Source organism: Protopterus annectens, chromosome 10.part0 (genome assembly GCF_019279795.1).
Source record: "Protopterus annectens isolate FY-2018-M chromosome 10.part0, PAN1.0, whole genome shotgun sequence".
In the NCBI taxonomy this organism is placed as follows: domain Eukaryota; kingdom Metazoa; phylum Chordata; order Ceratodontiformes; family Protopteridae; genus Protopterus; species Protopterus annectens.
This window is the reverse complement of record NC_056744.1, coordinates 1,368,336,003-1,368,358,354: the sequence shown is the minus strand read 5'-3', so window position 1 is coordinate 1,368,358,354 and position 22,352 is coordinate 1,368,336,003. Positions and strand designations below refer to the sequence as shown.

The following is a 22,352-nucleotide window of genomic DNA, read 5'->3' as shown; positions in this document are numbered from 1 at the left end:
AACACATTAATAAACTTTAGCTCTAATAATTCTAAAGCTGTGACAAAAAAGTCATTATCTAAGCACACACTCTTAAATATTAACTAGTTCTAAGAAAAAAATGTGATAGAAGGTCACTATTTAAACAGTATTCAAACACTAGAATTTAACTAGGCCTAAGGAAAAAAATGAGGCCAAATATTAATCTATGAAAGAGGCACACCAAGGGAAGGGAAATTACACAGAAAGCTGTAAGAGCTTAACTAAGTAACTACAAACTACTTTTTAAGAAGAAAATATCAATAATATTGAAAAATGTAGAATAGTAAGGCTTTTACTGGTTCGAGCCAGCGAGAATCTCCGATATGTTGAAGCGGCAAACTAGATCTGAGGTAATTCTAGGTGCATCATGGGATAGGGACTTGACCTAGAGCTATTTGAAGACCTTGAGCTTTGTAGCATGCCGACCGAACCCCATCTGTAAGAATGAATGGCGAGATAGAACAACTTCACATCAATTGCTAAACTATCTCCTGTAAGAACTCCTATCCCCTAAACAACATGGCTTCTGTCCTTCCCATAGTACTAGACTGTCATTCTACCCTATACAGATACTGTAAATAAAGCCAGAGATAATGGCAAACTATTCTATTCCTTATTTTTAGTCTTGTCTAAAACCTTTGACACAGTTTGTTACAGTAAACTTTTACTTCAAATGTCCTCACTAGGTCTGCTTCAGCCCACCCTTCTGTGGTTCAAAAACTACCTGTCTCAAAAATATCAGTCATTAAAATGGCACACGCTCTTTCTCATTATCTCTCAGTCGCCACCTGCATACCACAAGGCTCTACCCTCAGTCCATTTCTCTTTAACATTTTCATCAAAATCCTCTATATAGAAGATGATTCTACTCTCCTTTGTACATCCAACAACATGGTACAGCTCCAAAAAATTACTCAGGAATTTTTAATAGCCACTGAATTCACTGAAACATGGCTGCTTCAAAACTCACAACTTATGCTCAACCCTTTAATACAGTTAATAAAGTATGGTTTAATACAACCACTAAGTCAATTCTCATAGGAAATTATTAGCGGATAGTGGATTATAGTCTTACACTCGACCTGCATATAAAAAATTGCATAAGAAAATCTCTTCAAAAACTAGGGATGCTTTTCAGAGCCAAAAACTTTCTCACCAATGCAACTAAAACTACACTTGCCATTACTTATCTCCTCCCCACTCTTCTTTATGGTACCCTATCCTTACTAACTCCCAGGCCTTACAAAAATTAAAACTTGAAAATGCTATAACAAAGTTGCTAAATTTGCAGCAAATATCCCTTTCAGAACCCACCCTTGTATAGCACTGAAAAGTCTAAACTGGTTAGAACTGCCTCATCAACTAACACATACACAGCATAAAAAAGGGTTTGGAGGAGATCACCCACTGCCACACTCTAATTGCCACTCAGCAAAGGTGATAAGATTGGATTTCCACCATTTATTGATGTACTAAACCACAAATATGTTGGCAGTTTGAATCGCAAGTGTTCCAACAGGATGTGTTCCTGGAAGGCCTGCAAAACTATGGGGACCACTCTCACCTCTAGGACATTGAAGTGCAAATTGGTCTCTTCTGGGGACCATGTGCCTTGGACCGTCCTTCCCAAGAAAAGAGTCCCCACCCCAAATGGGAGGCATCTGTCATAACTGGCTACTGGGGATGGAAAAACAAAAAGGTGACCTTCAGAAACTTTATCTGACTGAATCCACCAATGCAGGTTGTCTTTGCATACTTGTGTGAGCTTGACTTGTGAAGACAAGGGATGGTGAAAAATTGACTACTGAACAGCTAGAGTTCATTGAAGAATTTGCATTTAAATTGGGTTATGGCTCATGGTATCAACCCTAACTTCTGAAGAATCAGTCTGGCTGGGGAGAAGGGTGTAAGATAACTTGTCCCACTTGACACATTATGGTCCATACTCTGTTCGATGGGAGGGAGGCAGTGATTGTGTCCAAATGAGCACCCATGAACTCCATGCTCTGAGTAGGTTGAAAAGTGACTTGTAAAGATTGACTGAGATGCCTAGGGATTGACATAACTGGAGCAAGTAGTCTCTTGATTTCTCAAGGAGATGCCTGGTTGGGACAGTGAGCAGCCAGTTGTCATAGTATGGAAACACTCAGAATCCTAGTTGTCTCAAGTGAGCTGCTTCCACTGCCCACCCTTGCAGCTGTGGTTAGAACAAATGGCAGGGCTCTGAACTAATAATAACTGGCACCCAGCGAAAAGGCCAGAAATCTATGGGGTCATCTGTTCATCGTAATATGATAATACACATCCTGAGGATCAATGGAGCACATCCAATCATCTTTGGGCAGAAAAGTCAGAATGGACTGAACCATGACCATTTGGAACTTTGACTTCTTTACAGATTTATTCAGATTGCTGAGGTCCAGAATTGGTCTCAGGTCCCCTATTTTCTTTGGCACTAAAAATAATCCTGAGTAGGTACCAAATCATTTCTGGTCTGGTGGGAACTCGTGGATGACTCTTTTGTCTAGCAGCTTTAGAACTTCAGGAGCTGCTGCCTCACTCTGACTGTGTGGAATGTCAGGGAGCCTTTCCTTTTTGTTCAGGGGAATTTGTGAAAATGATATGAAGCAACTTCTGGATATGGTTTTCTGCACCCAAAGTATCCTTTGTGATTGATGGCCAGGCATCTGGGTGCAGACAAGCACCCTCTAGCTTCCTCAAGAGATGAACAGTTGGGTAATATTTCAGGAATGCTGAAAGGGTTAATCTGAGGAGTTTAAGAAACTCTGATCATGTGGGACTCTCCTGCTGCAAGGATGGTGTTTTCCACTAGAACTGGCCCCTCTGCCCCTGGGGGTGATATCCCCGTTTGAGTCTTGGAAAGGAGTCTGGGACTTACGGTGTCACATTTTCCTTACTCCTTCCTGATTCCTGGAAAAAGATCTCTGAGTGGTAGAGGAACAGATCACTACGGCAGACAAGGTCTTTCCATTCTGCTCACTCCAGGAAAGTATTTCCTTGACAGTGGGGCCAAATAAGGATGATCCATCAAAAGTAGTATTGATGAAAGAAGACTTGAAGAGGTCCACAAAGTCACATAAGTGCATCCAGGCATGTCTTCTAATACCTGAGCCAGCCACCTATGAGGTACCCTCATCTGCATGGGAAATTAACCTCATGGAAGCATTAGAGTAGGATAGAAGACTGTCCTGCTGGGAAGAAAGCTTCTTGTGGTTCTCTGCAGACAGAGACTCAGAAAGGAGTTTGAAAACTCTTTGATTCCAAAGACATGCATCTCGAGCTTTCTTCCCAGGCCTCCACTGAAAATAGGCTCTGTCCTTGTTGGACTTTCCCAGTAAACAAATGTTAAATAAAATAAATAAATAAAATAATTAATCAAAACCCTTTGCAGCTTAGTGAAATGTGCCAATTAGTTTAGTGATCCTAAAGGAAAGGTCACTGAGACATAAATACACTTCCCAAATCTGTCCAAAGTCCTGGACTTTCTGTTATGGGGATGAACAGTAGAGATCTGCTCAGGTAGCTCTTTTCTTGTGGCTGTCACTATGACCATGGTATCAACTGAGGTCCTTTGCTCCAGTGGGGCCTGTCCTTAGGTGGGGCAAATATCTTATCAGGATGATGGGGGATGGGTTCTACAGTATCTGGTTTCTTCCACACCAAAAAAGAGACTAGATCTATAAGCTGGGGGAGTCATCCAAGACGTAGATGGGCCAGAACCAAAAGCTTCCAGTAACACTGACATCTCCTGGGAACAGGTATCGGAGGACCATCCATCTTTCTGCTTGAGGATTGCTAAGATATCTCCACAGGAACCATCTTTTGGTGGAGACCTTAAGGACTCTTGCCCTTTACTGAAGTCAATGTATTCAGTGAGTGACTCCTGAGGGGAGTCTATGTGCCTCCTTTTATATGCTGGGGACCTCCTCAGTGCATTGGTCTGGAGAGGTGCCCAAAGAGAGGGGAAAGTCTTTGAGGGGGAATGTCTGGACACTTGATAAGGCTGGTTGTCCCTGTGGGATAGGTCTGTGAAGATCAGAGCTCAGGCCTGATGGCAGCAGGGAGGTAGCCTGTAAAGAAGAAAGAATAGTGATGTCTCCCAGGTGAGAGATGACCCTCTCTACCACCCCAAATTCAGAAGAACCATAAGAAGCTGTAGCTGACCACAACGGCATCAAAGCTCCAGATGCTATGATGACCTGACTCTGCTTAGAGCCCTACCTAGAATGGGCAGTTGGACCTAAGCTGGACAACACCGAAGCCCCATGGGGCAGGGACAGCTCCAACAACCTCAGTGTCAAGCCAAGCCTAATGGACCTGGTACTGATGCTTCAGCTCCCAGACATATCTTCTTCCAAGAAAATCAGCATCAGCTATGTCAGGGAAGCAGTAGGAGACCAAGACCTAGCTGTCTTAGGATCCAATGTTGACACTTGCAGGGTTCTTGGCACTGAAGGCTCCAAAATTTCCAGTCTGATCAGAGAAAGAGAAATCACAGTATGGGAAACAGAAGGGAGGTTCATGGATCTGATGGGATCCTCCTATCAACTTCAGATTCAGACAGGCTCCTGGAGGATCTGATGGAGGGATTTGTAGACTGGGGCCGAAACTCTCCTTTCTGGGTCTCTTGTAGGAAGGAAATGTAAAGTATAGGAGAAACAAGCTCCAGAGAGAACCCTGAGGAGCAGGTCCTTGTAGACTTTGACTGTATAAGTGTCAGATCTGAGGGTGTCAGATCTAACTGTTTCCACTCAGACCTGATTTCTTCTTCTGTATTTTGGCAGGAGGCTCCGAAGTAGAAGCCAACTTTGGAGAGTGGGATGGAGACTGCTTCCTAGATTCTCTTGCCTCTGAAGATGCCTTAGCTGTTTTTTTGGTAGTTTGAGCCCCTGAAAAAGAAGGGGATGGTAACAAATCCTTTAGGACCGGTTTGTTTCATCGGTCATTAAGGGCCCTAGAATTTAATCCAGCACATACAGAGCATTCAGTATTTAAATGGGCACCCAGACAATAAATGCACTCCCTCTGGGCAGCAGAATTAGGGATCTTGTGCACACAAGAAGTGCATTTCTTTAAACCAGTGGGACTGTTAGCCATAATCACAAAAATTGAAACAGAAAAGAAGGCACATAATTTTTTTTTGAAAACTACCAACAATGAGAGGTGTAAAGAATTACCCTCTAAAGGGTAGGAAAAGGAAAAAGAAAGAAAGAAGAGAGCAGCATCAACAATGGTACTGAGACTACTGAAGGCAGAAAACAGAAGGAAATATAAATTACAAACTTAATACGACAAAAATCTGAAAAAACTAAGGTAAGGGAGGAAGAGGTGACTAAAAGAAAAAGCTGCAAGAACGTTTCAAAAGAAATTACATTCCTCATTGTAATTAAAATATACACCAAAGCTCTGTGAGAAAGATCCACTTTTGTTGAGATAAGGTCGCAAATTAAATCTGAGTATTTGTAGGATGACCTGGGCATTATGGGTAAAGGGAGGAGCTTGAGAGTTGGATCCAAAAGTCTAGTAAATGAGGTCAACCCGTATCTGAAGTCAGACCAGAGACTCTTCAGTTCAGAGACAAATGAAAAGAACGGCATCAGGCCACAAGTTTCACCACAGCAAAAGTATTTTAAAACATGTATTTACAACTTTTTCCCATAAAAGTAAAAAAGTAAAACTTTCATTTAAAAGTGTTCAGAAATTACATAGCCAAATAACATACTTAAACCCATCATAAGATATAAAGTTTTACAAAAGAAACATTGTTTTCTGTAATAAAAAGTAAAGTGAAATCATTTTTCCGAAATGGAATTTATTGGCTCAACAATAGAACTGCATTAGCCGGCTTCTGATCCCCAAAAGCTCACAGAGGAGTGCTGTCTTCAGTGGCAGGAAAGTCTGATGGGCTTGGTGCCCAAACCTGCCTTTCAGTCAGTAAAGCTTACCTCAAGCTGAGTAACAGTTTGAGCACATGGAAGGAGCCCTGAAGATTTGAAAGCTGGACAGCTGTAACATCCTTAGCAGGATATTACTCATATAACCCTAAGAAGCATATGCTACTGCAGAAGTAATCACATAATGAACATCCAGAATGTTATAGGTTTGAGACAAGAATGTAAAAAAATTCATCACAAGAGCAAAGCTCAAGTAACGAATCTTGACATCCATGGTGAGAGCACATAACTTGCTGAGTTATGACTGGAAACTTCTGATCTGAGGTTTACCTGCTCCCATGTATACAAAGGATAGAAAATAGAAAAAAAATAAAACAAGCAGTCAAGTAGTGGTGTTTTACAGCTCAGAAAGCTGCAACACACTAACAACTGCCACACTTTGAGGAGCCACAAAAAGAGCATCAGAAAGTGGGTAAACACTTTGTTCAAACATACAAAATAGTATGTTTTATATTTAAGTTGGTTTAACATCTCTCTGCTGCTGGCCACTGAACACTATTAGTGCTGAGGAGGGCTGCTTAACAATTGCTGATGTCATAAAAGTACTTAGCAAACCTGCCTTTTCCCTGTTTCTGAAGAGCTGTCATGGTGCAGCATGTACTACATTGTAATTGATGGTGAACCTCCATGCAGTATAACAAGTATACCACAGGAAATTAAAAGTGAGACACAGGCATTCAAGTGAATACATTGACTTTAAACCCAAGAGATGCTCTACCTTTTAAGAAAAGCCAGATAAGGATACTCTACAGAATAAGTTTGCAGTTGTGAAATATATCACAAAATAGTTTTACAAGTTCATAAATTTAAAATCTGCTGAAACTTCAAGTCCAAAATGAGCCGGAGTTATACATTTTCTTTGAATAAGTTACATAGAGGTAGTGGATCTTGTAACAGCGGCCTCAAAAAAGGTGCTTCTGAGAAAAGCTAAGGGGCTAATGAATTTGAATTTTGACCTTGATGAAAATTAGAAATGACAGCCAAAGGTAACGATTAAATTTGGTTCCCAGTCTCAAAAATGTCTGTAGGATAATCCGGAATAGTAGGAATAGGAGCAAAATAAATAAATGCATTCATACGTACGTAAATAAAGGCTCCAATCCTTATGGGTTAGTCTAAAAACATGTCCATTTGTGAATTCATGTAGATAGCCAAAAAGGAGCAGATGTCTGGATAACTTTTGCCTGATGTAAGTCATATTTGTGTGGATCTTACAAACAGGAACTTCTCCAGAAGATGAGACAGCCAGAGTGAACCAGATTTGCTGAACTTTTTTCTTCTGAATGAATCCTTTCATTACAGGATATGGAAGAAACACATAAAGAAGTTTATATGACCACATGTGGGCAACAGCATCTGTCAGATATTCTGCTGTGATGAAATGAAGGAGAAAAGGTTGCTGTACTTGGCACTGATTGAGAGGACAAAGAGATCGCAGCATGCTTTTCTCCATTTCTAGAACAATTTCTGAGCTGTTGAGAGACTACTTGTGTGGCAGCAGCAGTGGGGATCTGCTGACACTGTCTAACAGTGAATTAGACTTTTCAGGGATGTCTGGAGTAACAACAAAGTGGTTACTGGATATCTATAATTCCCACAATCTCAGAGCTTCCTGACAAAGGGAAAGGGACTGTGTAAGCCCCTGCTTTTTGAGGTACCATACAACGGCCATATTTTACTACTGTATGTGGAGAAGTCTCACTATGAGGGAGTCATGGAAATCTTACATGGACAAGAGTACTGCCCAAATCTTCAATATAGTGATATAAACAGTGAGATCTGAATGTCCAACCCCTTGAACTGTCCACCCACCTGAAATAACTATCCCCACCCAATGGCTGATACAGCTGTGGTGTCTATCATCAAAGAAAATAATGAGGGAAATGGACTGCTGATGAAGAAATTGCTCAGAGCCATCTAAAGTTGTGACATCTGCATACCTGAGAAATGCACCTGATAATAAAAGAGTATCCATATATTGAGACAATTGGACCTGAAGGGTCCACTGTAGAATTTTAATGGCGTAATTGGCATGAGGAACCATGGTGATAGCTGCTGCCATCAGCCAAAGAACCTAGAGAAAAAGATGCAAAAACCTGACTTAGAGAGTGTAAATAAATAAAAAATAAAGTACACTAAACCATAACCCAGCTTCCTGATGGATAGTCTAGCTATGCAAAACCTTGTACCCAAAATACAGGCTACAAATGGAAGCATCTGTATAGGTTGACAGTGAGTTTGTTGGATTCAGTGTAATTCCTATAGAATGAAATAATATTAATGAAAGATGTCCTCACTGTTACTAAGTTCTCAACAGTCTAGGCAGCTAGGCGACAGTTATCCAGGAATGAAAACACTTCGGGTCCATAGAGTTTCAGGTGAATTGCTACCACAGATACTTTTGATATTTGTTTATTATTACATTTTTGACTAGATTGACCCTATTGAGATATGCCCATTTTCAGAGGGGATCCAGGAAAAAGAAACACAGAAAAACAGGAAAACAGGCATGCATTTGATAAACATCAATTGTCATCTGCTGACAAGATGGTGGACGCAGTTGGTATTAAATAAAGTATGTCTAGTGAGGTTGACTTCTTTCTAAAATTTCCTGATGCTGTATTTAAGAGAGTTTTGAATACAGTATGTATCATGGAATGATTTTTGTGTCTTCTAATGGCTTTGTTGGCTATGTTCCTTAAAAGTATACAGTTCCCAGTTTTCTGAGGTGGAATTAGATTTCCATGAATGCCAGTATTTATCCCTGGGACTAAGGAGGAATTTTAACTTATGGATTACCCAATTTCTAGATTTTGAATTGGAAAGTCCAGAGGTTTAAGGGAAAGTGTGAGTTTTGTAAAGAGTACAGAATGTTTATAAGGAATTCACTGCTTTGTTTGGCTATATGCTGTCTACAATTGGTGTGCAGTTGAGGGCAGTAAGGCTCACAGTAAGTTCTGCAATGCTGGCATTAGATCAGTATCATTTTGAGAGCTGGGCAAAGAACTAAAAACTGAGGGGTCAATGAGTGGTAAGTGAAAGTGAGTAAACTGCAATGCGGGGATTATGTTTGGACTATTGGAGACAATGACATCAGTTAGAGGAATTTTTTGACATCTGCATTAATGGGTTTTAACATAATGATATTAAAGTCTCCTAGAATTATTATGTTTTTCTTGTGGTTGGGGTTGGCTAAAATTGCATAAATATTGCCTTTAAGTTTCTTTACAGAGGATGGAGCTGGGAGGTGTATAACTGTCATTTGGATACAATTAGTGTCAAGCAATTAAATTCCTACTAGGAGCCAGTTTGGCATAGATTTTGAGGTGTGTGAGACTTTACATGCAAGTTTTAATTTCAAGTGAGATTTGTGTAAGAATTTAGTACCGTCTCCTTTAGTGTTGCCTGGTCTACAGTCTATTAAGTAGTTGTACCAGGGAGGAAGGTTGTAGTGAAAGGGATTATCAGGTTTCAGCCAAGTCTCAGAGATTTAGTTATTTATTTGCATTTTGGTTTGATCTGCTAGGAGGCCTGGGTTGTGAAGAGTTATTATAATATTGATTAGATCTATTTTTAAATATTTTGGGTAACAGAACAGATGCTGTAGATCAGAGCTGTACTTAGTATTACTTTGAAGAAGCAGCAGTAAGATGGGAAATAAATAATGAAAGTATTTAGGCAATTTGATTTGGTGTTTAACAAGCAGAATAAATAGTGTTTAATGTCTAAATTCATTTATGTGTAGCAGTGGGCAGCTGGTAAAATGAAGGGAAGGAATCTGTAGATCTACAGATGTGTTTTGGGATGGTAAAGGTAATAAGCAGGCAGGTGAAGTTGGTACTTGTGTGAGAAATGTTAATAAGGTGGGCTGTGTTAATGTGTATTGATGGCATATGTTGTGGTGAAGGTAAAAGGGTGTAAGGAGTGAGGCTGGAAAGGAAGACGATGATGAAGAACTGATGCTGGAGAGGGAGGAGCATGTTGAGCCGGAGTGAGTGATTGAGTTTAGGTGTTTTGTGAAGGGAGAGTAACAGAGAAGAAGCCTGATGGGTAGATAAGAAATAGATTTAATGTGTTAAGGGAAGATGATAAACATGAAGTATTCCATAGTTATATGGAGAGAAGTGAATTAATGACAGCAGCAGTGACGTAATGAAAGGATGTTCTTTCTAGAAGTTCTAGGAAAATAAATGGCTTATTCACATCATAGTAGTTTAACATCAGTGTATCTACAATTAATATCCTAATAATTTCAAAACCATTTCAAACTATCATTCCCAGGCTGCACTTGCTTTAACAACTTTCTTAAAAGCACAGTTATTTCAGACAAATTACATAGATACTTTCTAAGATATTGTATCATTCTAAAATATCTATGCAATGTTCACATGTCTTCTGTCTTTGGCACTTATACAACTGCTCTTGCAGTTTCTGTATTCCTCTGGCATTAGTGTATGGCCAATGTATTTCAGAAATGTCACTCATTTCACATTTACTCTTATTTAACTTGATGCTCTGTTGTCTTAATCTTTTATGAGGCTGTTGTGTCTGCACCCACAGAAATAGATTGTCAGTTATGTGCACAACACCTTCTATCATCAACTGTGTGCGCAACAAATCTCTGAAACACCTCTGCTGCTGATGAAATGTTGCACAGAAGTCTAAAACTACATCATTCTTAATAGTCTATAAAATGGACCCAATGTAGAGTTTTGTGTATCTACCTTTACCTACCAAAAAACTACCTTTCAAAGAGCTTAGCATTTAGCATTATTAAGACCACATCTTTAAATGTAACTGATGTGCAATACTCCTTTTAATAATTTTATGCAGATTTTGCAATCAACACAAATAAAAATCTTGTCTATCTTTGCAACAGTGGCCATATTATTTAGATAACTTGTTGCCACTAATTGCTTTGTAGTGCATGGAGAGTATTGATTATGCTCCAATATTCATAAAAAGACAAACAATTTAAGTGCCAGAATGGAATGAGAGCCACATTTAACAATTGTTAAGTACCTCCTGCTTGTCTTGGTAAGGTTGGGCCAAATGGCATTAAAATCTGAACTCACTAGCAAATGACAGTGGCAGAGCAAAACATTTGTTTCTATCTGTTGTTGGTAACCTTAACATGTTCCTAATGTCTTGTAAAAAAAAAAAAAAAAAACTTAACAGACTTGATAGAATAGCAGGATGTATGTTTGTCTGCATAATCTAAAGAATAAAAAAGCTGCAACTCAAATTATTAAGTACCTTCAAACTTCAATGGTTGTCTGAAAACCACATATTTTATGAGGAAAATACCAAAAATACATTACCTCTCTGATAACGCTCGCTAAGTGTTTTAAGGCTTTAAAAGGTGGGAAACACTTTGTGATTTTTTTCCCTTTAACTACTAGTACATGGTGCAGATAAATCTCCATGCACTACAAAGAATTATGATCGTGTCACCATTCATAACACCTTATATGTGTTCTTGATAGATGCCAGGATTCAACTCTCGAGCTTCTATCTCTCGAGGTGAATTTCTTGGCATCCATGTCTTGAACTCATAATAAGTGGGTTATGATCAGTGACCCAATCATAATCCTCTATGCTATAACAATTAAGCTTTCCACTCACATTAACGTCTACTGTATTCAACTACTAAGGTCTACTGGCACTTTCCTGGGAAAGTGAATCACTTGTATAACACCATATTATTTTCGGTATGTGATATTCCCAGTCTTTCCATAGGTTCATAGGAGACTCACAGCTTAAGAGCTCTTACAAGCTAGCCAATATAATTAAATTTTACCTAATATATTGCTCCTAGGGGTCAAGAGGATGGAATGCATTTGTGCTTATGCATTGAATATCTTACAGACTGCCCCTGCCCATAGAGGACATAGGCACTACACCAGGTGTGAATTTGCAATTTCCCATTCAATGATCCAAATTCCTTTAGAAGAGGGCCAGGAAAGGGCTGTGATTAATGTTAATAGGAAGCCTGTTCCACAGCAGGAGTAATCTCTGAGACATATCTGTCTCTCTGACATGCTTTGTTTAAGTCGTTGACTAAGTTTAGTTCCCTAGATTGGGTGAGCATCACTCAGTTTGACTTGCGGATATGTAGCAGCTCCATCCAGGCTGGATTTGTGAGTACCTTGTAGGTCAGGCATAGGCCATCCCATAATAGTTGGTAGGGATGGAGTAAAATTTGCACTCTGCATTTTCTTTGTGAGGAACCTCTGAGGCCACTCCAGCTCCTGTAAGTGCCTAGTCAAGAGCATGCCACATTGTGCATTGTACTCAATTATTAGTTTAATGAGAGCTGAGTACATGGAACTATAATTTCCTTTGATATGGATGCCATAACTTTACATATAACTTGTGCCACATAGAAGGACTTCATCAACACTGCGGACACATGGCTGCCAAAGTTCAGCCTCCTATCTGTGTACCTAGTTCTCTCACCTCTGAGTCTACTCTTAGGGATGTGTTATTGATGCTGTAGTTTGCAGGGGTATTTGACTTCCCAAAGGGTATGATAATGTACTTTTTCACATTTAGTTTTAGGCCATGGTTCAGCCACCAATTATTTGTCTTATCTAGGCCATCCTGAAGGATATCTACATCTTTGGGGGAGTCAATGATTGCCCCAGCTTGCAGTTGTTAGCAATCTTTGTCATCCAGAGGCCTTTCATATTAGCCTTGATTTTAGAGAAGTATGTTCTGAAAAGTAGTGGTCCCCGCACTGAGCCCTGTGGTACACCACTAGCAAATGGACTCTTGCTGGATCTGGACTGACTCACTTTAGCCACATGTCTCCCATCCATGAGCCATCTGACTATCTATCTGGTGACGTAGGAATTAATACTCAGTTTTTGAGTTTTTTTATAATACCTGCATGAGGAATTGTGTCAAATGCATTGGCCAGGTTGAGGTATGTACTGTTTTACCCTCATCCATGGCCTTAGTGACTGTCTCAAAGAAATCCAACAAATTCAATATGCATGATCTGCCCTTGACAAAGCTGAATTGGGTTTGGAGTTTTCCTATGTCATTATTTATCAGGTCCATGATTATTCCTTCTATGGCCTTACATATATGACTAGTCAAACTTATGGGTCTGTAATTTCCCAGGTCAGTACATGGCTCCCTTTATGCAGAGGGATAACTGTTGCTATCTTCTACTCTGCCGGGACAAAGCTAGTCCTGAGGCTGCGGTTAAATAGAGTTCCTAATGGGTTTGATAAGTCCTGATTTAAGCCATGTTTTTATCTTTACAGAGAGCAGTGGCAACCTGCTCATCAGATTTGCTATATCTTCTGTCTGAGTAAAGGTGATGCCATCTACTGTTATTCCGCACATTGTTGGGTGTTGTCAAGATTGTGAACATAACTGAAAAATCACTTATGACTATACCTAGTTTTGGAGGCTATTTTTACTTCAAAGTATACTTTCAGAGACTTGACTAGTTCCCTGATTCATTTGTTTAGACCAATAAGGGACTTTTTGCTCTGTTGTGCACACTTCCTCTTACTTCTCAACAATATTTTCTTTCTTTTTTGTGCAACCTATGAATACAAGGGGTCCACCAGGGTGGCTTGTTTTGGCAGTACGACCTGGGTTTATTTTGTTCTGGTACTGCTGTTTCTATGCAGTTGCTTATATGGCCATACAGGGCTTTTGTGTATGCCTCTGCATAGGTTTCTGTGCTTTCTGGACTTGGGGCAGCTTGGAAACTACCTATGCCATCCCTTAATAGGAAGCAATTTACCTTAGAGAAGTTCTTAAAAGTTTGGGGTGTTAAGTTGGAGGACTAGTTTTTCCTTTATTTCAAGGGACACCACTTTGCAATCTAATCTCACCAGTAAGGACATCACTCTAGTGAGGGGGTGCAGCACTCTCCCATATTTGTGAGTACCAGATCTAGGATATTTGTTCCCCTTGTGGGAGTGCAGACTATCTCCTCTATGGCATATGAATTTACAAAGTTAAGAAATCTTTGGGCCTGCATGTTAGTGGTCATGCATGCCTCCGAATTAATGGAAGGGTAGTTACAAATCACCCATGAGAATGGTATTGGGATGGATGGTGAGTGATTCTAATAACTTCAGGTATAAGGTATGAGGTATGTGTTTCCTGGTTCATGTTGGGAGACCTGTTGCTTGCAAGAGTATGATAATAGATTTTTCCCATGGTTAGTTGAACATGGAGTAGCTCAAGCATGTCATATTGTTTGACCAGCCTTGAGGTGTGCTTATCCTTTATGTAGATAAATACACCTCTGTCTTTTGCTCTTTCATGTTCAGTGGGTGGTTGGAATGTATGAAAGGTTTTATAGCCATGCACTGCTGGAGTATTTCCATGGCTTTGAACCATGTTTCAGTAACTGCATAGATGTCAGCATTCTCCATGGTGAGGAGAGTTACCGTGGAGAGCAGTTTCTTGTTGAGACTCCTAGCATTGAGCAGTAACACCTTTAGCTTGTCCTGAGTAACTTTTGTTATGATGGAAGATTTGTCTGTTGGCAAAGCATAAAAAAACCTCTAAAGGGGTAGATAATATTTTGGCCAATATCTGAAAGCCTAGATGTGACAGGAGAAGAGCATCCCTGGCAAAGCAGTGTGGTCTGTCAACCATATCCTCCCAGGTTGACAAGTATTGGACCCCATGGAAACACACCAGTAGCTAAACAGATTATTGAAGTTGATCATTTTCTGCTGGTATTGCGGCATCATCCTTGGAGATGGTAGAATGCTGCTCAGTGCTAGGCTAATACCTGCCAGTGACACATATTCTGAGAGTTCAATCATGTCTCACTCTTCATATAGTCTAAGGAGGTATGTTTCAGGTCATTCACACCCACATGGACTGTCATACTGGTACTTAAGGGTAAGTGACCTGAATGCTTGCATGATCTGAAGAATCCTGGCCCCTGACAAGCAACTAACTGTAACCTTCCTCTTATCCAGCCTGAGAAGAGTGACATTGTGTTATTCTTCAGTTCAGTAACATATGCAGCTACAATCTATGCATGAACTTGTGCCCTTATAAAGAACAAATGGGAAATAAATGACAAATTCTTTCTAGGCTAACAATACTTTCAGAGCTTCTCTCTAACTGCTATTTTGGCTTTCTCCTTTTCAAGAAAAACAAAACAGTCAAATATCCTCTCAGGCTTATTTCCCACCAACATGCAGGATTGTAGCACACAGTCCCTTTTCAGAAGTCTCATTTAATTCACTGACAGGATTATTACATTTTACAAGCCAACGTTTTCAGTTTTCTGCTAAATATACTTAAAGTGAAAGCTTTAAGGCAGTTGCAAATATATTTTTTTGAAGTATCTGTACTTCAAATTCATAAAAGTCTTGAAAGCAAATGTATTTTTCACTTCTGCTAATATATTTCTCTGCTCTGACATCGGGGGGTGTCAGTGAGTTTGTCAGGATGGGTGATAAAAAACAGACACTGAAAATGATGACTAGATTCAATAAGATCTTTAATCAAGCTGAACAATCTCTAAGAAACTGTACTTTGTAACATTTAACTTCCAGTTGCAGGCTCCTGACATTTGAAGCCTTGTATCCCATGGATAATAAGATTATTTTGTAAGGAAGAAATTTTAAAAGGGGAAAGGTTATGTATGTGCAGGTATAGAAAAAGGTAGCCTATGATGTGATTTAGCTCATTTTCTCCCTTTACATTACTGCTTAATTTTTAACTTTATTTTTGCATATTTCAACTGAATATAATTTCCAATCAAATTTCTCAAGAATTATGTTCACAATGCATGCATGATGTTAATCATAAAAAGGAAAAGTACTACTTACCACACGGTGAAGCTGTAAAAATAACAGAGAAATAATCAATTACTTGTAAAATACATTTATAGTTTTATAATGTGTAAATAATATACATAACACTTTCTGATCGCAAATGTCATTCAGTACCTTATGAAGCCTACCAACTACATTCTTTAGTTAAATACCATTTACATAGACTCCCAGACAGGGAATCTAAGATTTTAGCAGGTAAAAAGGAAACAATTAGGAATATAAACAATAACAGGTAAAAATCCCAGAAAAACACCAAAACTATCTTTCAGGTTGATCTGAAAAAGCTGCTAAGTCATGAGCAGAAGGTCAATAAGAAAAAATATGAAGAGAAGAGCCAAAAATGGAATGCATTGACCTGCAATGAGATCAATGTGCATAAAACAAATAATCAACCAAATATATAAAGAGCAAAATGCAAGCCTCAGAAAATTTTCATTCCCAAAACTACTGGGTATAGCCTGAGGCTATTCCTCCAATGTTAGCATTAACGTGCAGCAAAAGATGTCTGGACAGGAAGTTTGTTGGTAGAACATTATGAGTAACAAACGTTGAACAAATTAAATACCTGCAGCTTTAGTCCTGATTTGTTAATGAGGAAGGATCTCTGCATCTCAAGGCATACCATATCCTTGCATAGACATGCAGCTTATTCATTGTGTGACTATTTCAGCCTGCACTGTCAAACAGAAAGCTAATGTTTAATGCCCAGTGTGTGTGTGTGTGTGTGTGTGTGTGTGTGTGTGTGTGTGTGTGAGAGAGAGACTATTACTTGCATAGTTACAAATGCATATTACACTGTTTGGTAAAGTGCTGTTTTCTGTCTTCCTTCAGGTATCCACTATACAGTTTGATTTAACTGTATTCTAGTCTTCTACTGATGCATTTTGTCCTCTACTGAAAATAACAGCTGTATTGGGCTTCTCACTTTCCCACTGCCATTATCTTCAGCAATGCAGTAGTGCCTTCAAGTCGAACAGATGCATTACAGAGAATTTTAAATAAGCAATGCTTACTGTACATTTATTCTTTAACAGTCTTATGAATCAGACATAATAAACCTACTACAACAATAACTGACTAGATGGCACATTTGAAGGATACTGTGGCAAAACATTGTGAGCTGGCAACAACTTAATTTCAGAAATGGCATAATTTAGGATGACTAGAAAGATGACAACACTGAGCACTGAATAAAACACAAACAGTGCAATAAAACAAATACTACATTTTTAAAAAAAACTGTCATACAAGGAGTTACAACATACATTACAAAACTGCATAGGTGACATTAGAAAAAAAGCTAATGTCTTCACTGAGGTTGTATGTATAAGTGTGACGACCCTCCGCTGGACCAGTAATCAAGAAGCCTCAATCCTCACCACTGGCAACAGTGGGGGACATTCACTGACAGGATGACAAGTACACATACAGTATTTCCAGATGCAGCTCTCTGTATCAAGTGCAGTTTCCCTTAAGAGCTCACAAGGACCACATTCAGTCTGGGGCTGGTTTCTCCCTCTTTCTCCAGATCCCAAATAAGACTTTCCACTCGCACAACTATAGAGTTAAGTCCTTAGCCATGGTTCCAAGCAAAGTACTCCAACACTGTTTCTGTCCAACCAGTGCTTCCTGTCTCTGCCCAAGTAGCTGACACACACACTCTTGGAGATTTGTTTTAGAAACACACACAGACACACACACACACACACACACACACACACACACACACACACACACACACACACACACACTTAGGAAAGGCTGGTAAAGTTTACTAGCTATGCCGCCCTCTGCTAGACTATAAGGTAGTTACCACTGCCACCAGAACGCCTAATCAGCTACTTTGAGGCCCTTAACAAAGGGCATCCCATCTTACTGTGTAATATTAATTTAATACAAATAGTAATTTGACCAAGAGGAAGGCTGTTATGAGTGGCCCACACAGTGTCATCAAATAAATATGCAAGTACTCTCAAAACTTAAATATCTCTACACAGATCAGCTACAATGAAATGTTTAAATATATTTAATAATAAATAATAGAGCAAGATCATACTAAATATATATTCACAGTGACATCAGAGTTCAAAGTCACAGGAAATATTTAAAATAACATTGCAGTACAGTCTAAAATAAATAAAGAAAAATATCTAAACTGTTTCATTGTATTCTTGACTGAATCTTAGAGAGTTATGCTATTTCCTAGAAACTTAATCATTAGAGCAAGGCAGATGTCATGAGTGGATCGTGTTGTTGTCAGGTCCAAGATATAATGCAGAATGCTCTGTCTAACTAAGAGACTTCTCAAATTAATATCTAAAATATTAATGCTGGGATAGCTTGCAGAATGACATTACTTCTGATCATCTGACTTATAGTTCCCAGGCTAAAGCCCCCATTGCTAGAAGCTGGCAGCATTTAGCATCTACCTGTAAAATATATACAGACAAGGACTCTTCTTTATTTAGATCTTTGGCAGATGCTGGAAGTCATAAAACAATTGTATTCCGTCATGCTTCAAAAGTAGCAATTAGTTCACTCCAAGGACAGTACAGAAAGCTTCCTTACACAGACTCTGTATCTCTAGCCGCATTGAAAACTTGAGAGGTAGCCTTTATATTGCATCCTATAAAGTAATTTAATTTCAGACATTTTTTCTAAAGTTTATGGGACTGAGGTTAACCTCCTATATCCCAGTTTCTACTATTAAAATATATACATTTAAACAGTTACAATAGTGCATGTACACTTCTGTTCTCTTCCAGTAGGGCACACTGTAGATACAGTTTAAACACAGCACTTTTACAAATACCTTTTCAACACAAACATCTGTAAAGAGCAGTTTGATATACACATGACATATATTTCTAATGCATTTGTAACACAAGCATCTTGTATAAATCATTTCAATATTCGCCAATAACATATAATTATTTACAACATTCCAGGTAGCTGTGCTGGCAGTATCTCCTTTCATCACAATAAGTATTACCACAAATCATAAATAATAGAACTAGCAAGGCAATGCATTGGAAAAGTGAAAAAAGCCATAGGAAAGCAAGAGTAAAGGATTACAAACTGTACTGTAGAAACATCTATGTTAGTGAGCTTATTTGTAGGTGATGAACAAGGATATACATAAGACTTAAAATGGTAGGCTAGAAGGCACATGGTAAGGAGAAAGATAAAATCACAATAATCGGTTTAATGTCAAGATGTAAGACAAAGTGCTAGGCAGGAAAATCAGAGAAAGGCACAGTAAAAGGAAAGACAGATAACAAGAATCACATAGGTGAAAGCAACTTAACAAACTGTGTTAACTTCTTTAAATATGTCTGCTTTTTTCCTAATTCCTTCTAGCCCCCATCTCTGCAGGATGATCAAGCCCCACCCCTGCTGGACATTTGTCTCCTTTTACTGGTGGAGTTACCCAATAGATGTCTGAGGGTGACAACCATCTTGGAGACCATTATACAGTAAGCTGTGCGGAAGCTTTGTGCCTTCCACAGCATCTGACTCATTATATGAGGATATTTTTAACTGGCCCTAACACTACCCCTTGATGAGGGTGGCAGACCTCTTAATGTCTTTCCTCAACAGTTCTGGGCAAAGATAAATATAATGGAGAGGACAAAGATCCCAAATTAGGTTCACTTTTCAAATATTACTGAAATTCAGCTAACAAGTTTATATGAAAGGTTAACATCTGACATTATTTACTGACTACAATAATTTATCAGAGAATCAAAAATTTTATGAGGTGCATAGAAAAAACAAAAGGTAAATATGAAGGATATTCTTTAACATGAAGGACAGTTGAGAGGTATGAATGGGGATGAAGCTACAAATATCACTGGAGAAGCTCACAATGCCTTTCTTTTACAAGTGCATACACAATATACTTGAAGGCTACACAAAGCAATATCTTGGTGAAATGAAAGTCCACCCTCAGGAAGTGAGGGCTTGTAAAAGTGTTCATCTGACTTCACCCCACCCTTTGCCAGGATGGGCATGACCATACTCTCCTGCAGAGTTTGCCAAGTGCATGAGCTGCTAATCTACCTCTAGACACCAGGGCTGCATTCACAGCTTTATCACTGTGACCCAGGTATAAGTAAAGCTCCGCAAAATATTTCTGGAACAGTTACAGTGAACAAATATATTTGTTCTTTTTTTTTTAAACACTATTATTAAAATTATCACTAAGACATAGGCACACATACATTAATAGAAAAGAAACCAAACCATATTAACATTTCTTCATGCATTATACCATACATATGTTTTCTTCCCTTATATCAGTTGTCATTCATTCCAACATTATATACATTGTTCAGTTTCTGTCTTCTTTTTCACCTTATTCCTCCTCCAGAGCATTATTCTGCATGTATAATAAATCTGCAGTCTGTGGCTACCACTCCACCCAGACAGTATAAGAAGGAATCAGTACTGCAAACTAAACAAGGATATACATTTTGAGCCTCAAGAGCAGGGTCAGTCCACCCAGGCATTCTATTTGTGTTTTATGAGTGTGAAGCTATTACATTATCAGTATTTCTTAGTAGTTCTCAACTTGCTAATAAAACTGACTGTTGTAGCCTTGTGTCCTCCCCACTCCACAACTAGTACAGTAATCCTAACTGTCCAATAGACAGTATACATTTAATTCACATCCCTGTGACTAACCATCAAGCAGCCCTCTCAGTGCTTTCTGCCTTAGTTTGTATCACTTGGAGGCCCACCTGTTTATTTGCATCTCTATACATTTCCCTTCATTGCTAATGTATCTCCCTACTCTAATCTGTGCACAAACTGGTTACTAATCAGCAAGTCAATGTGAAGACACACTCCCAACCTTAATTATCTTTGCTGTCTCTTCTCTACTTCACTTTACAGGTAGTTTGAATTATTACTTACCCCCTCTGAGGCCTTCACTGATTTCCACTGATTGCCTCTCTGGTTTCTTTGCATTCCACCTGGTTTACACCCCTTGTACTATCTCCCTCCCCCAATACAAAGTCTATATTAGAATCCTGCTGAGCATGGAGCCATCTTTAAATTTCTAGTCTCCAACCAGGACACAAGTGCTCTTCAGCAATTACATTCTGCTTGCCGGTAAGCCATTAAACCTCAGGAATTTGTTTAAAGTGTTCAGATTTGTAAAGTAATACTTACTTTTTGCTGTATTTGGATATATACAACTAGTATTCATTTTTCTGATTCCTGACTTCTGATCTGCTTATTTGTTTATTTAACTGGTTGATTCTGTCATTCGGGAATTGTGTTTTTACTGACACTACCACTGCAGATATGTTGCCTCTATGCTACTAAAACTGCTGTTATAACTGTAATGTACATTTAATTGACCTAGTCTTGGCGTTAGAAACAGTATTTACTGCTTTAGCACTACAGTTGTCTCTGCTACTGCTTCAGCTGTGCTGTTGTGTTCATTTTCCTTTTTCTTGTATGCACAGGATAATTGGCTGATTAATGTATTATGCATGATTTATTAACCTGTTTCCAAACTAAGTTATGGCACTGTGATCTGGTTACTATTGAAGCACTCGAAAACTGTAGCAGTAGCATCTGTTCTCCTGCTTTATCCACACTATCCTCAGATTTGTATCTTTTACACCCTCCTATCTCCTCATTATGTCCTTTGACCTGTCTTTGTCTCCTACTAGTTTCATTTTCTCATTTTTTTCTCTCTCTCTCTCTCTTCAGAGCACACTCAAACAAATCTGCAGTCTGCAGTTACCACTCCATCCATACAGTATAAGAAGGAATCTGTACTGCAAACTAAACAAGGATATACATTTTCAGCCTCAAGAGCAGGGTCAGTCCACCCAGGCATTCTACTTGTATGTTTACCCCACCACTAGTACAGTAATCCTACCTGTCAATAGAACAGTACATTTAATTCACATCCATCCCTGTGAAATAATTAATAATCAAGCAGCCCGAAAGTGCTTGCATCTCTATATATTCCCCCTTCATTGCTAATGTACTCCCTACTCTAATCTGTCTTTAAATTTCTAGTCTCCAACCAGGACACAAGTGCTCTTCAGCAATTACATTCTGCTTGCCGGTAAGCCATTAGACCTCAGGAATTTGTTTAAAGTGTTCAGATTTGTAAAGTAATACTTTTTTCTCTTGTCTTGGTTGGCTCTGCCCCGCTCAATTCACCCTCGCTAATGCTCGGGCTCTCTCCGCTCTCCTGCCCTGCCCCCATTCCCTCCTGCCCCCACTACCTCTACATTTCTAGTAATCACAGCCACACCCACAGCTCACCCTCACATCACCTCCACCAATCACAGCTCCTCAAGTCATATCACATTAAACCACACCAACTTGCTCCACACAAAATACTCCCAATCAGTCTCATTCCCACTAGGTGCATTTTTTACATCACCCACACTACTTCCCCATCCACATATAGTGCAACCCTATAATTCCTATTCCGATCCCCCACCTAGAAACAACTTAAACTTTATAACCATGACTATCACACAACTAAGTCTAGTCT

General features: G+C 39.1%; 1 protein-coding gene across 1 annotated transcript in view; it reads right to left on the bottom strand.

The window, feature by feature from the left end:
* Nucleotides 1–22,352, bottom strand: part of LOC122814279 (receptor-type tyrosine-protein phosphatase C-like) — a 2,027,173-nt gene that overhangs the window by 1,290,584 nt on the left and 714,237 nt on the right. Inside the window, exon 18 of the mRNA XM_044086870.1 lies at nt 15,821–15,832. Within this exon, the coding sequence (XP_043942805.1) occupies nt 15,821–15,832 (12 nt within the window). The remainder of the gene's footprint in view (nt 1–15,820; nt 15,833–22,352) is intronic.